Raw genomic sequence first — 15,408 nt, 5'->3', positions numbered from 1 at the left:
CAAAATGCTGTAGTACAAAATTATCTAAAAACATAGTCAAATTAGATTTTAATTCTATGGCACCAAGTCCAAAAGATAGAGCTGGTCTAAGGAAGTTACTCAAGCCTATTTACAGAAAGCCAACAGAATTCTCCGGGCGCAAGCAGTGGAGAGGAAAAGAGTAGAGCCAATTCTCAGTTGTTGACATGCGGCGAGGGTCACGGCTGTGAGGCACCAACGAAAATGTAATTTCTATGAGCCAGACAAAGCGCCGTGTTTGCCATTCTGTCTGGCAAAATACGCCACATTAAAAAACCTGACATTAAACACTGGTTAAATTCATTACAAGTGTACCACTCAGCTTGAACAGGGCGGATTATTTCCTGATCTGAAGTTCAGAGCAGATATTTAAGCTCAGACGTTTGTCTTCATTTATTAATTTAATCTTGTGTCGATCGATCGGTAGTCAAGTCGGAGGTGAGGCGCAGCTATTTGCTCTCAATGCCGTGAACCTTACCACACGTCGCTGCCCGAATACACAACCCTAAACTGCCCCCCCCCACACACACACACACACACACACAGTTACCTGTTGTTTCAAGTATCAACCACATTTTCAATTCAATTGCAGCACACCAGACACCTTTGTCTAGCAGTGACTGCTCTTGAAATTTCAGAAAAGGCTGGAAGTTCAACTTTGAGGGTCTTTAATTCACCTTTATGCCAGTTTCTCCGTGTGCTTCCACAGACTAATAGAATGGACCGTCACTAGATTCCAGATTACAGCACTGACACTCGACAATGGCATTTTTTAGACCCATTAAGTTTAAAGCGGGTTTTTGGATTAATTGCAAAAAATACAATATAATAGGATCTTGTAGGTCAGGGGTCCCCAACCTCTTTTGCGCCACAAACTGGTTTCATCTAAGAAAATATTTTCACGAACTGGCCTTAATCATTAATGCCGCCAGGAGGGCTATAGTCTGACAATAAATCACCACAGGGGTTTTATGTAAAATGCAGACATAAACAGACATAAATTGATAATCAATATCACTGTAAACAAAATAATTGTAAGAAGTATATTAAAAACTTGATTCAAATGACTGCATCGATGAGGTTTATTTTGAAGTATGGCGACTTGCAATCAGTGCATTCAACGTAGGAGAAATACTGATCATTTCCAACAAAAGGGTGAACAAACTCGTTTCCGTCTAATTCTTTCAGCTTTGCACAGTGTTTCACTGGGATTGTGAATTCAAGATCACTATGTTGTTGTTTTAAATGAGGGACCTTCTGTCTAATCTGTGTAACGTCAGCAGGATGAATTGCGCAATGGATAAGAATGTGTGGAGGTGGATAAAAGTTTTAAGACCGCAGCAGAGGTTGTTTTACCTAGTCTTGTGCAGACTCTCACGTTGTAGGTGGAGTTCTTCTACTACACCGTCACTTTCTTCCATTCCTCCTCCCCCGCTAGTATCCACTCCTCCCTTCTCAGTCGAGCCCGTCCCCACGCAAGCAACACACCTGGACTTCGCCCTGCTCCGAGCAGTAGCAGAGGAATGTGAGAAGAACCTTGGTATAAAATAAGGAATGTGAAGAAGACACCGGCTGGGTGGAGAATGAGATGGTCGTATGCTCCTCGACTAAGAGCAAGTTTCAAAAATGTAATTTGTTTCAGGTTGAGGAGCTCCATTGTGCTGTTGTCCTTCTCAGTAGTAGAAATGTTTCAGATCTACAGAAGTTTGTTGTTGTGTCGTCTGTTACACGGAGAAATGAGAAGGTTTTCCCTTGATTGTTCATCTTGTTTTTGTGCACCTGTACGTGTTCTAGCAGCTTTGTAAACTTTATCTTAGTTCTTGCCTGTAGTCGTAGTTTGAAGATGTTTGTGCTGTCTGGTTTTACACACAGACATCATGGGTGAGGCACATGTCGGAGAAGATAGTACAGTGACACGCTCTGCAGAGGTAAATCTGGAAATGTGAAATAACATTAGTGCTGTTTAACATTTTTCTAAGCTTGTGTTGTTTCTGTAAAGTATGTGGGCTCATTTCCTGTGTATGACTGCTGTTTGGATGACCAGATACAGCAATTGCACATTCAGCTGAAGTCTCTAAAAGTAAGTTATGTGAGTGTTGAAAATGATCAGTATTAAAAAAAACAGCAAATGACAACAAATGTTAATTTGAGAGCAATTTTATCTCTAGTCATGTAAGAAGAGGAGGCCTGTATCCATTAAATTCTCCATCAAAGGAGTGAAAATATATGATGAGGATGAGACTGTGAGTATGGTTGTTTATCTGTAATGGAGTCATTATGGTTTGACCTTGATTTTACCTGCTGCAATGATTTCACTTATTCTAGTGATGCTGGGTCTTGTGTATGATCACAGACACTCCTGATGGCTCATGCCCTACATAGAGTCTCTCTATGCACTGCAAGGCCAGATGAAGCCCAGTTTGCTTTCGTCTCCCACAACCCAGGAAGTGTTGATGCCCAGCTGTACTGCCACGTATTTCAAGCTAGACATGCCAGAGCGGTAAGAAATGACCTGTGAGGTCAGAAATGACCTCTACCATTATAGTATTACAACCAAGACAAATAAGTCTGCCTTATATATATATAAGAAAAAAAATGACACTCCTTGTTCTTTTTTTTTCTTGCAAAAAATTCCTTGATGCTGTTTTCTGCAAAACTGGAACCTGGCTATGAATTATAGTTATAGTCCTAATACATCAAAAGGAGATAATTTCTTGGGCTATTACTGTACTCAGATTCTCACATAGGACAACCCTGTTCTTGTCATATTACTTTCATTCACCTTCATTGGACCCTGACAAACCTGCAGCCCTAGTCTAAATGTTTTTAGTCATGACTTTATGAGGTTTGGTGTTTTTCTGAAAATATTCAACAATAAATGTTTATATGGTTGCATGGTCTTCGTGAAGGGGGTCTGGAGGGTGTGCTGAAACTATAAGGGGCTAACACTGCTCAGCCTCAATTTATGGGTCAATCTACATTCCCACTCTCACCTATGGTCATGAGCTTCAGGACACGATCCCGGATACAATCGGCTGAAATGAGTTTCCTCCCTAGAGTGGCTTGATGCACACTTAGAGATAGGTTGAGGAGCTCAGTCACCAGGGAGAAGTTAGCCACTGCTTGCTCACATCGAGTGGAGCCAGATGAGGTGGCTCGGACATCTGTTCTGGATGCCTCCTGGATGGGAAGTGCTCCGGGGATGACCTACCGGTAGGAGGCCTCATGGAAGTATGGGCATCCCTGCTGAGACTGTTGCCTACACGACCCGGCTTCGAATAAGCAGCTGAAGATGGATGGATTGATATTGAAAAGTATCATTCATATTTCTCAGATACAAATTTCAACCAAAACCTAGACATGTTAAGATAAAATTCGTTAGGCAAAGAAATCTTAACGGTCAGGATACTCAGCAGAATTGTTGATATTTCACTGCTGTAAAGGAAAAAAGAAACCCCCTCTAGGTTTCTTTACTTGATTCCAGTGGATTGGTGGGTTTTAAAGTGTTGTCTTAGACCTGCTCTTCGTAGTGTACCTTCATAAACTTAGGTTGTGAATTTGTGCAATACTATATTAACCAAACTGACTTGACTGTGGAACATCACCACAACTGAATTGGTTGATGATCATTACTCCCATGTCTCTTAATAGATGTTTCTATGATATGGTTTTTAAAGGCCCTGTATACCTGTAGTTGTTTCTGACTACTTGGATAACCTGTACCACCCTACAACAACAAGAAATATATGAGAAAACATAACCATTCTATTTATATTTATTGTGGAAAAAATGCTAACAAATGCAGTGTTAAAAGGAGACTGTTAAGGCAACATAACTTGTCTGTTGGTGGGAAGCGATTTTACTGTCACTATTAATAACCTTGAGAATGAAAGACAGAAATTCTTGTTAACACCACTACTGCTGTCACAGCAGATGCAGAAGCCTTTTTTCCCCCCAGTTCTTAAACAGACCTTGATCAAACAACCTTCTTCTTCTTCTTTTCCTTTCAGCTTTGCCCTCCAGGGGCCGCCACAGAGAATCAATTGCCTCCATCTAACCATGTCTTCTGCATCCTCTTCCCTCACACCAACTGCCTTCATGTTCTCTTTCACTACATCCATAAACCTCCTCTTTGGTCTTCCTCTAGGCCTCCTGCCTGGCAGTTCAAAACTCAGCATCCTTCTACCAATATATTCACTATCTCTCCTCTGGACATGTCCAAACCATCTCAGTCTGGCCTCTCTGACTTCATCTCCAAAACCTCTCACGTGCTGTCCCTCTGATGTACTCATTCCTGATCCTATCCATCCTGGTCACTCCCAGAGAGAACCTCAGCATCTTCATCTCTGCTACCTCCAGCTCTGCCTCCTGTCTTTTCCTCAGTGACACTGTCTCTAGACCAAACAACATCGCTGGTCTCACCACAGTTTTGTACACCTCTCCTTTCATTTTAGCTGAAACTCTTCTATCACACATCACACCTGAAACTTTTCTCCATCCCTTCCATCCTGCCTGTACACACTTCTTCACCTTTCTTCCACACTCTCCATTGCTCTGGATTGTTGACATTAAAGTACTTAAAATCCTCCATCTTCTTGATCTCTTCTCCCTTTAACCTCACTCTTCCACTTGGGTCCCTCTCACACATGTACTCAGTCTTAAGGTGGCTAACCTTCATTCCTCTCTTTTCCAAGACAAACCTTCACCTCTCTAGCTTCTCCTCCACCTGTTCTCTGCTCTCACTACAGATAACAATGTCATCTGCAAACATCATGGTCCATGCAGATTCAAAGTTAGACAGGAATCTCCATGGACAATGATGTTTGCAGATGACATTGTGGGCAATGGAGGACCCACTAATCCCCACATAAAGTCTGTTACAATAATCCAGCCGAGTGGTCACAAAGGCATGGATTACTGTCTCGGGTTTGTGATCTCAGAAAAGTGCATCACAGATCTCCATGTTAAAAACAGGCAAACCATAAGATAAAACCAGATCAAGCGTGTGACCACGTTCATGTGTAGGTCCCAGAACAGACAGCACAAGATTATAAGTTTAATAAGTCTGAAAAGTTTTTTAAAAATTGTGCCAAAGGGTTTTCAGGGTCCCCAACAACCAGGATGCGGTCATATTTTGGCATAATGTCAGCCAGAAAAGAAGAGAAGTCTGTTGAAAGATGCTGTTATGGTTCGGAGGCCAATAGACCACAGCACACAGCACTGTGTGAAGATGACCCACCTTAAACAAACTCAGCTCAAAGCTGGTGGGGGAGGATGATGGCAATATCCATCTACACTTAAAGTTATCCAGTTAAACAGTTGCAATTCTTTCTCCTCGGCCAGTCGTCCATGGAGAGTTAAAAGAGCAGGGTCCACGGTGACCGAACACCACATCTGAGCCCACCACCGATACCAGGCAGGGAGCAACTGGGTCCTGGAAACGTCGAGAGAGACACAGGCGAGGTCTGGATCCGTGTTTAGCTCGATAAGGGCTCACCAACCTGGCCCTCAGTCTCACAAGGCAGCTGCTTGGCGACAGCGTCGTATCCATGTCGGGAGAGGCGCAACAGTGTGGCGCAGGTATCAGGGGATATCCGAAAGAACGTGGGGCTCAGTTCTCTGTCCGCAATAGCTGGATCTGAGAACATCTATCCTCAGCTTTAGCAGGGTCTGACGATCATACACCAGTAGAGCGCCAACAGTGTATGTATAAAATAGGAAAAACAACAGAAATACACCAGCTTGAGCAACTGATGGTTCGCCTGGCACACTGATGCCATCTTAGGTTAACCACTTAAACAAATGACAGACCTCAATCTAAGGAGTTCTTTTTACCCCAAATAAGCCCTTCTTAATGAAATTAAGTTATATTGTTTAATCTCATACAATTTCCATAGAACTCCACTGAATGACAATTACAGGCATTTACTGTATACTGTTCCAGAGACTTGCCAGATACAGTGTCACAACACTGGCAAATAGTAGAAACTTAAAAGTGTTAGCTAAAAATGGTGATGGTCTTTGGATTAGACAAGGTTTGTCGAAATTTGTTACTGGCGCTGTAAGTGTTTCTTTTTTCTGTCCATGTTGAATAATGCAGGCTCAGTTCCTGAATCTGCTGCTTTGCCGCTGCTTCCAGTTATCTTACTTGGAGAAGCACCCAGAGGAGGTCCAGGAAAACACTGCTAGTTCCATGCCTCGTCACAACCCTTCCCTGCTCAACCATGGCTTCCCTCTCAGTGTCAGCGCCCTGGTGTCCTTCAGAAGAGCTCCTTTCCAAGGCTTGCTGCTGGGATCTAAGGTTTGGACTTTCACTCTTACAGCATAACATTACTTAATGTATGTAATGCATGAATTATTGGTTTTAAATGAGTCTGCCAAAAGGTGGATGAGGTTGAAGAAGACAAACCACCTCCTTTTCCCTGTGTATAGACGAAGACCATAAAGTCCGATGATGTGACCAGCAGCCAAGATGAGGTCTTTCCCACCTCGTCGCCCTCCTTGGTGCGCAAGGAAGCCATTCGCGCTAAAGAGCTGCGGTCTGGGGCCTACAAATCCTTCACTTTCACACCACTCAAACAACGAAATGTCCAGGAGAGACTAAAGGTGTCGCAAGGTGGGCCAAGTATTCACAGAGCGCTTTCAAGAGTCACAGAGTTAATTAGGTAAAGAAAATCCCTCAGTGTTTGGTGATGGGCAGTCACACACTGCCTGTGGTGTCAGTAAGTAGCTCTGTTGACCTGGACCACTTCACAAGGTGATGGATAATAGTCAGTGAGTCAGGAGGGTTGTTCAGCACAATGCTATGGGGATTGATGCTCACATTGGCTTCTCAAAAGTATAACATTGGACCAGAGGTTGCTTTGTGTTTTCACGCATTTTATGACACTAATCTCAAAATAAACAGGTGACAGTGGAGGACGATTCCAACTAGTTAAACAGGGGTTATCTACTGCAGTTATGTCTTCTTCTTTTTTTATTTACCCATGATAAGAAAGAAATCCATATAGCCAGAGGTCAATTAGTGATTCAGATCATCCATACAACACTTTTGGATTAGGTATCATATTCATTTAAGGTTATGTGCAGAGAGGGAAATGTTTGTGTTACGTCTATTAAGGAAATAGAAGGACACCTTTGTTTTTTTTTTGGCCAATAAATTACACAGCATCCCGTCCCTCTTCGATCACTGGTGGTACCGCGAATGGCTGCCTCGGTGTTTCCGTGCGCCCTTGTTTTTCTTCTTTTGAGCTTTAATTCGGTTTTCTGCCACCCTGGTGGCTGCCACTCCAGTGAAGCTCTCATGGCCATCAGAGCTACTACTCCGGAGGATTTATTTCCGACTTTCCTGGCCTCAACTGCAGTTTTAATGCCAATTCTGGCCAAGAAGGCTCGCAGCAAGGTGAGATGCCGCAGAAGAGGAAAGCGCTCAGGTGCGCTGGTGCATCTGATTCCTGCCTACAGGCAGAAATTAAAGCTCTGCAAACCTGTTGTGAGGACATCCAAGAAGTGGGGATGATAGTGGACTTCAGGAAAGACCCTCCTGCACCACCCCCCCATCATCATCTGTGACACTCCAGTCACCCCTGTAGAGTCCTTCCGCTTCCTGGGCACCACCATCTCCCGGGACCTCAAATGGGAGCAGAACATCAGCTCCCTCACCAAGAAGGATCAGCAGAAGATGTATTTCTTGAGGCAGCTGAAGAAGTTTCACCTCCCTGTGATGCTGGTGAACTTCACTGTCACCATTCAATCAATACTCACATCCTCCATGACAGTTTGGTTTGCTGCAGCCAGGGACAAGGCCAAGCTGCAGTCTGTCTTCCGTGCGTGTTTCCCACCTGTCGAACAGAAGCACAAAGACAGCGGCAGTATCTTGCAAACAAAAAGTGCGATTTAACATTAGTAGTAAATTATAAAAGCAGAGAAAGATAAAGATAAGTAATAGAAGCTCCAGAGTATCTCCCTTTAATGGGAGAGACGGAGAAAAATACCTTCAGCAGCCTAGGCCTATAGCAGCTTATCTAGTAGAATCTGTGTCCTTTCTAAATGTAGGCTCTATCAAAGAGGAAAGTTTTTAGTCTACTCTTAAATAAGCTAAGGGTGTCTGACCCCCGGACCAAGGCCAGGAGATTGTTCCAGAGTAAAGGGGCCAGATAGCTGAAGCTGCGTCATGTTCTACTCATAAAGAACCTACATGTTACCAGAAATCCTGTGTCCAAGGATAGAAGGGCCCTGGGAGGTTGATACACTTCAATGACATCTTCAATGTAAGACGGAGGCTTACATTGAAGAGTTTTATATGTGATCATAAGGATTTTGAACTGTATTCTAGATTTAATCGGGAACCAACGTAAGGATGTAGGACAGGAGAGATGTGCTCTCTCCACCCAGTTCAAGGCAGTAAGCGGACAGCTGCATACTGAACTAATTGAAGAGTCCAAATGGGGGAGCTTGAACAGCCCGATAATAAGGAATTGTAATACAGTGGTATCTCTACTTACGAGATTAATTGGTTCCGAAAGAAATCAAGTAAGTAGAAAATTACATAAGAAGAGACGCGTTTTCCATGCAAATGCTCTAATCCGTTCCAAGCCCACAAAAATTCAGACATAAATGTTTTATAAAACATAAAAATGCATCAAAACATGTAAAAAAATACATTTTACGATTAGATTATGACACAATAAACGAGAGTTGTGCATAACGTAAAAAACAATAGAGTAAAGAATAATAATGACGGTCATTTACCTTTTAACAGCTGTCCCCATTGTTTTTTGCCCTCTTTGGTTCATGCGCTCCTATCTCACGATGCCGAACAACAGAATGAATTCTAGTCCTCCTTTTGAACTTCTCCGACTACCCACGCATGCCTTAAACTCCTTAAAAGTCCTTTTGTTTTAATAACGTGTCGATTGTAGATTTCTGGCCATATTCTTTGGCGGATCAATCAAACGCATCCCTTTCTCATGCTTTTCTATGATCTCTTGCTTTGTTTGTACGGACAAAAAAAACTCTTTTCTTCGTCTTTTCTTTTCCTCTTTTCTCCGTCATTTTTTTTGGGTCCATAGCGAATACGTACTGAAAAAGTTATTATATTTGCGCAAAACTATCAGACTACCTCACGGGTCGAATGCCGAATGTCGAAGACACTCCATAAGCACCGTTCTAGCTCCCCACAGAGGTGGGGTGGCATCCCTCTTAGCAAATGGGATACCAGGAAGATATGTAATAGGTAATAGCCAATGGCAGAGCAGATATGAGAATGTTGCGTTCAGGAACCTGTGGGAGATTTGAGTATCAGCCAATACTGTGTTTTTATTCGAGTATCAGCCGATACTGTGTTTTTACATTATGTAAGTCGAAATTACTTTCGTAAGTAGAGGTAATATTTTCCTACTGAGAAATTTAAAAACCAGTCTAGTGCCGAGTTTTTAATCCACACTTCCTCTTCCAATCTCCTTAGAAGAATAAAATGATCAACAGTATCGAAACTGCACTCAAGTCTAATAAGACTAGAACAGATAACAAACCTTTATCTGACACTTTTAAAAGGTAATTTGTAGCTTTTAGCGGTGCAGTCTCCGTACTGTAGTTCATTCTAAAACCTGACTGAAAATCCTCTGACAGATTGTTCTCTAACAGGTAGTCGTTTCGCGGTTTTGCCACTAAGGTCTCTAGGATCTTAGATAGGAATGGTAGGTTAGAGATCGGCCTGTAGTTTGAGAGGAGGCTAACGTCTCGGTTTGGTTTCTTAAGGAGGGGCTTGATCACAACCAATTAAAATATTGCGGTACATAACTTATTTTTAATGACTGATTAATTATGGATAGTATCGGTTTATTTATCAATGGTAATATCTCTTTGAGGAGCGTAGTTGGAATTTTGTCTAGTAGACAGGTGGTGGGTTTAGCAGAGGAAATTAGGGAATATAAATAGGAGAGTTCCATTTGCTGAAAGCACTCCAGGATATTGCTAGATTTAGTAGATTACTCTGCTATCGGATTAGTGTTTGGCAGTACCTAACAGATCTCATCTTTAAGATTTGTAATTTTGCTTTGAAAAAACCTAAGAAAATCCTCACATTCAAGATTTAAAGGAATGGCAGGCTCGATACACTTGTGCTTTTTAGTCAACCAGGCTACAGTGCTGAAAAGAAACCGAGGGTTGTCTTTAATTTCCTCTATTAATGCAGACTAGTAAGTATTTTCACTTCTACAGAAAGCCTTCTTATATGATGCAAAGCTGTCTTTCCAGGTTGAATAGGTTACGTCAGTTTTTGTCGATCGCCCAATTCCCTCCAGTCTGCGGTACCATTGCTTAAGCAATGACGGGTTAAACCATGGGGCTGACCTTCCCTGTTTTTCAATTTTTCTTTTTAATGGAGCTATGTCATCTAGATTTTTTTTCAGGGTGTTTGTCACACTGTAAGAAATTCACGCTCTACCGCCCACTCTGTCACTGAGCCACTACCGCCCCTGCAAAGTATGAGGTTGGTGGTGTCCAGTAGGCTTCTTATGTCTACGTTTTCCTCTCACAGTTATCCAACCATGCTGTTTCTCAGGCTGCTAGGGGGCGGCTGAGGGTGGGGGCAGCTTGGACCATCTAGGGCTGGCGCTAGCCAGACCTGCTAGCTGTGGCGCTAAGCTAGGGCGCTCCGCTAGGGCTCACCACTAGGGCGCTCCGCTCCCTCTAAACCTGTCTGGGGCCTGCATTTTGCAGGGCTATGCCTATGCTCGATAGAGTGGAGTCGCCCCTCGACCTCACCAGGCCTCGCCTCCAAAGCTACACTTCAGACATATTCCTGACTCGCTAATGGAGGTCAAGGTATAGCTGAACAGAAGACAGTTGGAGCAAGAGTAGATGGGGGAGGAGACGGAGGAAAGGTTAGCGGGAGAAGCCATAGTTGGAAGAGTGTAGTTAGAAAAATAAGAGTTTAGAATAAGTTATACGAATGGAAAAATATCACCTTATTGATCGGCTTCAGCTTGTGGATTGCTAACACCAGCTAACACTGGACAGCAGCAAAGGCAGGATGTGACTTCAGCTCAGAAATCTTTGTACCTTCTACAAATCTCTTGACTTTTTGGCTCACAGACTAGATTGGCCTTATCTCATACGGGTCAGAGTGTATACACATTTTCTTAGTCTTTCGCTTCCTCACACTTTGAAATTAGTTTTTTCACTACCCCTTCACATGTCCTACATCGAGTGGGAATAAACAATGATGTTCTCTAAAGTGCTTGTCCACTTCTGGGCTTCTTGTAATGTTAAAAAAAAACCAAAGAAATTATTTCACTTCTTGATACACATGTAACAGGAAAGGATCCAGACAAGGCACTGGTGAGAAGATCCCGCACTCCGAGCTTAGCAGAAACCGAAGAAGCATTGGCTCAAGCAGTGTGGTGCTGGGCTGGCATTGCAATGTGAGTGTGGCTCACACATTTAGCTCATGATCCTTACTTGTGTTGATGGTTTTCTGATGACATGTCTTTCTCTATTTCAGTGACAGCAGCTATTCCTTACTTGCTGATGATATTCTTGGAGCATATATTCTGCATCCACATCCTAAAAAACCCAGTAATAGCTCTCTGATTATTCGCTACCCCACTGGCCTGATCACCCATACCATAGAACACACCCGTAAAGGCAAATTCCTGCTGGAGGTAAATAATATACCTTGTTCATCAGTCTGTGCTATCATTGTTTATGTGCCACATTTTCATATGAGATTTCAAGAACTTAATACACAAGATCAGCTGGTTAACAGTGTGGCCAAGATGTGACCGACACCAATTAAATGCCAAACTGGCACATCTATTTGGACTTGTGGTATCCACACATGTGGTTTTTGACAAAAGGTGCCTCTCAATAAAAGCAAAAGGCATAGCTAGGGTTAGATCATTGGAGTTACTCTTTCTTTTAAAAACGACCAACGTTTGATGGAAAAACCGATGTGAATGTCCATGGGTGATGGAATGCTAATTTTTTGCAGATTTATGATGGATCTAGATTTACAAATCTAGTCTTATACCTCTAAGTCTTCGCATAGACAATCAGACACACCTCAATAATTTTCAAATGTATTTGGTATTCAAGAGTTAAAATCTTGATTAATATACAGTATATATGTACTTTCTCAACAGCAACACTTTAATCGATGAGAAAGATTATACTGCCTATATTGAGCAGTGGAAAACAGTTTAGCCTTTAGGCTAATGTTAGTTAGTTCTTCTCTACTTTTGACCATGTGTTATGTATTGTAATGCAGGAATGAAACATAATATACATTTAAAGTAGCACTTACAGTATATGACCATTTTAACATATTTTCAAGCTAATAACTATGTTGAAAGTTGATTGATTTTTTTTTTCTTGGTGGCAGAAATGCAAGACTGAATTCAACTCCATAGCAGAACTGATTGAACACTACACAGAGATTGGTAATGAGCTGCCATGTCTGTTGAGCTCCGCCCGAGTAAATCACTGCTATGAATGGGAGGAAAATATCAAACAACCAGCTATGAAGCAAGACTACAGCCTGAACAAAGCCAAAATGAAAAGTACCAATAGAAAGGAAAATGTGTGAACCTTGGATACTAGAGCATAGATTGCCACTTTCAGATATAAAAAAAAAAGCATGAGTATCTCTTACTTCTAAATCACATTTGGTGTAGTAGAGAGGTGTCACAAACCACATAAAATAATGCACCTATTACCAGTGTAGGAACTTTTTTGTATAGTATATGCTATTTCATCAAAGGTATTTATCAAAGATGTCATATTTTGTCTCTACTGCTGTAATGTTGTTTTTTTTGCAGAAAGTTGTTTGTGCCTGAGAGGCTTTAGTGTTTTTATGCCATGAAATGAACAACCCGAGACTGAGGAGTGTGGAGTTGGTCATTGCACTTTGTGTGTGTGTGGTCAAAATATTCTGATAAAATTTTACTGTTTCATTGTTTTTTAATCTTGATTACATGTTAATTTTTGTAAATGTTTGACCTGGAGGAATGAGGAGAAATACTATTTTAAAATTGTCAGTGATATAGTTATCTGGTTGTATTACAATTGAGTACTAAATCTGGGCACTTGGTTCCATCTTTTACATATTAGACCATCAAACAATCTTCATATTATGCACTGGTTTGAGATTAAACACCTTTCTGCTTTCAACCCCACAAAATGTCTGCTTTTTTTTTTTCCAAAGTGCTGCATGACTTTGATCTAGAGAAAATTTCTCCTTTGCAGCAGGGAGTATAGAGGTGGAGGGCAGCACAATCGCCCAGTGGGTAGAGCTGTTGCCTTGGTTAAATTTCACCTAAGGGCCTTTCTGTGCAGAGTTTGTATGTTCTCCCCACGTCTGCATGCTTCTCTGTGTTCTCCGGCTTCCCCCCACCACTAAAAACATGCAAATTAAGTGAATTGGTCGCTCCAAACTGACCATCGGTATGATTGTGAGCATGAAAGGGTGTCTATCTTTTTGGGCTTGTGTTGAATGGGGTTACTTTCTGTTACCAATCAGAGTGACTGCTCCCTTATGAAATTAGATGTTTAATCATGGTTAAAAGTCAAGCACCAGCCAGAATTTTGTATTTCTATTGACTGTCATGTTTGTCTGCCAGGGTGGCGGAGTGCATTTTTAACCCATTTGATGTGTGTTAGAGTAGCAGCCCCCAACAACAGTGTCATGGCCCAGTACCTCATCACAGGCCATTAGGTACCGGGAAGCATAGAACGTTTGAAATGTTCTCTTTTTTATTGATTATCAGTCTAAAGATGTTTTATTTTGAAAGGTGACTCCTGCTCGGAATGACCCACAGACGAATGTATGGGTTTGTGCCTCTTGACAGGTCTCAGTCACGTGAGAGATTACCACTCATTACCCCTAAATTAAGTGCCCCAAACTGCACCAGTGTTCTGGATTAAAGTCAAAGCAGAAAATCCTGAAATTGCCTAAAAAGCATGGAAAACCCTGCTTCCATTCCCAACCTCCTGTCTCTCTGAAGAGTGATTTTCTGCAATGACCGCAGTCAAAACCAAACTACAAAGTAGGACATCTGGAACATACTTTGGGTGTCATTGTCTCCCGTAGATCAGTGGTCCCCAACCACTATTTCTCATTATTATTCCTTTTGTTTTAATAACGTGGCGATTGTAGATGCATTATGGCCATATTCTTTGGCGAGATCAACCAAACGCGTCCCTTTTTCATGCTTTTCTATTATCTCTTTGTTTGTATGGACAAAAAAAACCTCTTTTCTTTTCCTCTTTTCTCCATCTTTTTTGGGGTCCATAGCAAATACTCAAAAAGTTAATATATGCGTGAAACTAACAGAAAACCTCATGGGCCGAGGCCGAATGACGAGGACGCTGCACAGACACCTATCTAGCTACACAGAGGTCCCTCTTAAGTAATGGGATGCCACGAAGATGCTAGGTAATAGCCAATGGCAGAGCAGCTATAAGAATGTTGCGATCAGGAAGCTTTGGGAGCTGTGAGTAGCAGCCCATACTGTATTTTTACCTTCCGTAACTCGAAATTGCTTTCATAACTAGAGGCAATATTGTCCTGTTGAGACGTTTCATAAGTAGAAAATTTCGTATGTAGAGATATTCGTAAGTAGAGGTACCACATGTTATTCACTATGAAAAATAGAAGACAAAATAAATTTTTTATGTGTAGCATCATCCCTTTGGTAAGAAAACCTTAAAAATCTGCGCCGCAGCAGCTTCCGCTTCCAGTGGTCATGTGGACATCATAGGCGACAAACTTAGCTTGGCAGCCATAGAATACAATGACATCAACAACACAATTAACTCGATAAATATCATGGTTACCTGTGAGGTGAACGGTTGTGTCAACACAACAGCAAGAAAAACAAAGACAAGGACCTATCCTTCTTTATAATACCTTCTGGGTAGCTAAACCGGGTCAATATGACCAAAGATCCGAGGATCTGTCAGGAGCCCTTTACCTCAGGTGATTTCCAAAGAGATTTGAAGGTAAGATCATCTTCGGACAACCCATAGTATTTATTCTGAATTCCCAATGTTTAGTGGATAATTAATTAATGTTTGGAGCTACTGGAGGTGTTATATAATTGTTTTTATGACCAGATTATCGCGCGATTATGGCAGTCACGAAAAGTAAATAATATCAAAAGTGACAGGTCATTTTGCTGAGATCTGACACTGAAATAAACCATACAAAAACAGAATGTCAGGTCCTGATCCTTATACATTCGTAAATACAAGATATATTAATATAAACTAGAGTTGTTATTAATTCTACAGTCCAACAGTAAGGAAAGGCAGCTAGCTCAATGGCTAGTGCGTTAGCATCGGTAGCACGATTAACTTCTCCATACACACAGTAAACCAAAATGGAAC

General features: G+C 41.8%; 1 protein-coding gene across 3 annotated transcripts; it reads left to right on the top strand.

Annotated features, from left to right (window-relative positions):
- The first annotated feature begins 1,487 nt into the window (after window positions 1-1,487).
- Window positions 1,488-13,189, top strand: sh2d5 (SH2 domain containing 5). 3 transcript variants are annotated; one of them, XM_068316443.1, is made up of 10 exons: window positions 1,488-1,646; window positions 1,891-1,946; window positions 2,018-2,098; window positions 2,187-2,261; window positions 2,372-2,518; window positions 6,158-6,319; window positions 6,451-6,634; window positions 11,339-11,444; window positions 11,525-11,684; window positions 12,404-13,189. In XM_068316443.1, the coding sequence occupies exons 1-10, from the start codon at window positions 1,607-1,609 to the stop codon at window positions 12,605-12,607; spliced, it is 1,215 nt and encodes a 404-aa protein (XP_068172544.1). In that variant the 5' UTR covers window positions 1,488-1,606; the 3' UTR covers window positions 12,608-13,189. The 3 variants fall into 3 exon arrangements, with proteins under 3 accessions (XP_068172544.1, XP_068172543.1, XP_068172545.1); XM_068316442.1 differs by having other exon boundaries at window positions 6,119-6,319; XM_068316444.1 differs by lacking the exon at window positions 1,488-1,646 and adding an exon at window positions 1,743-1,799 and having other exon boundaries at window positions 6,119-6,319.
- Window positions 13,190-15,408: the final 2,219 nt, after the last annotated feature.

This window comes from Antennarius striatus, chromosome 5, assembly GCF_040054535.1.
Source record: "Antennarius striatus isolate MH-2024 chromosome 5, ASM4005453v1, whole genome shotgun sequence".
In the NCBI taxonomy this organism is placed as follows: Eukaryota; Metazoa; Chordata; class Actinopteri; order Lophiiformes; family Antennariidae; genus Antennarius; species Antennarius striatus.
The sequence above is the reverse complement of the archived record's forward strand: the minus strand, read 5'-3'. Positions and strand labels throughout refer to the sequence as shown.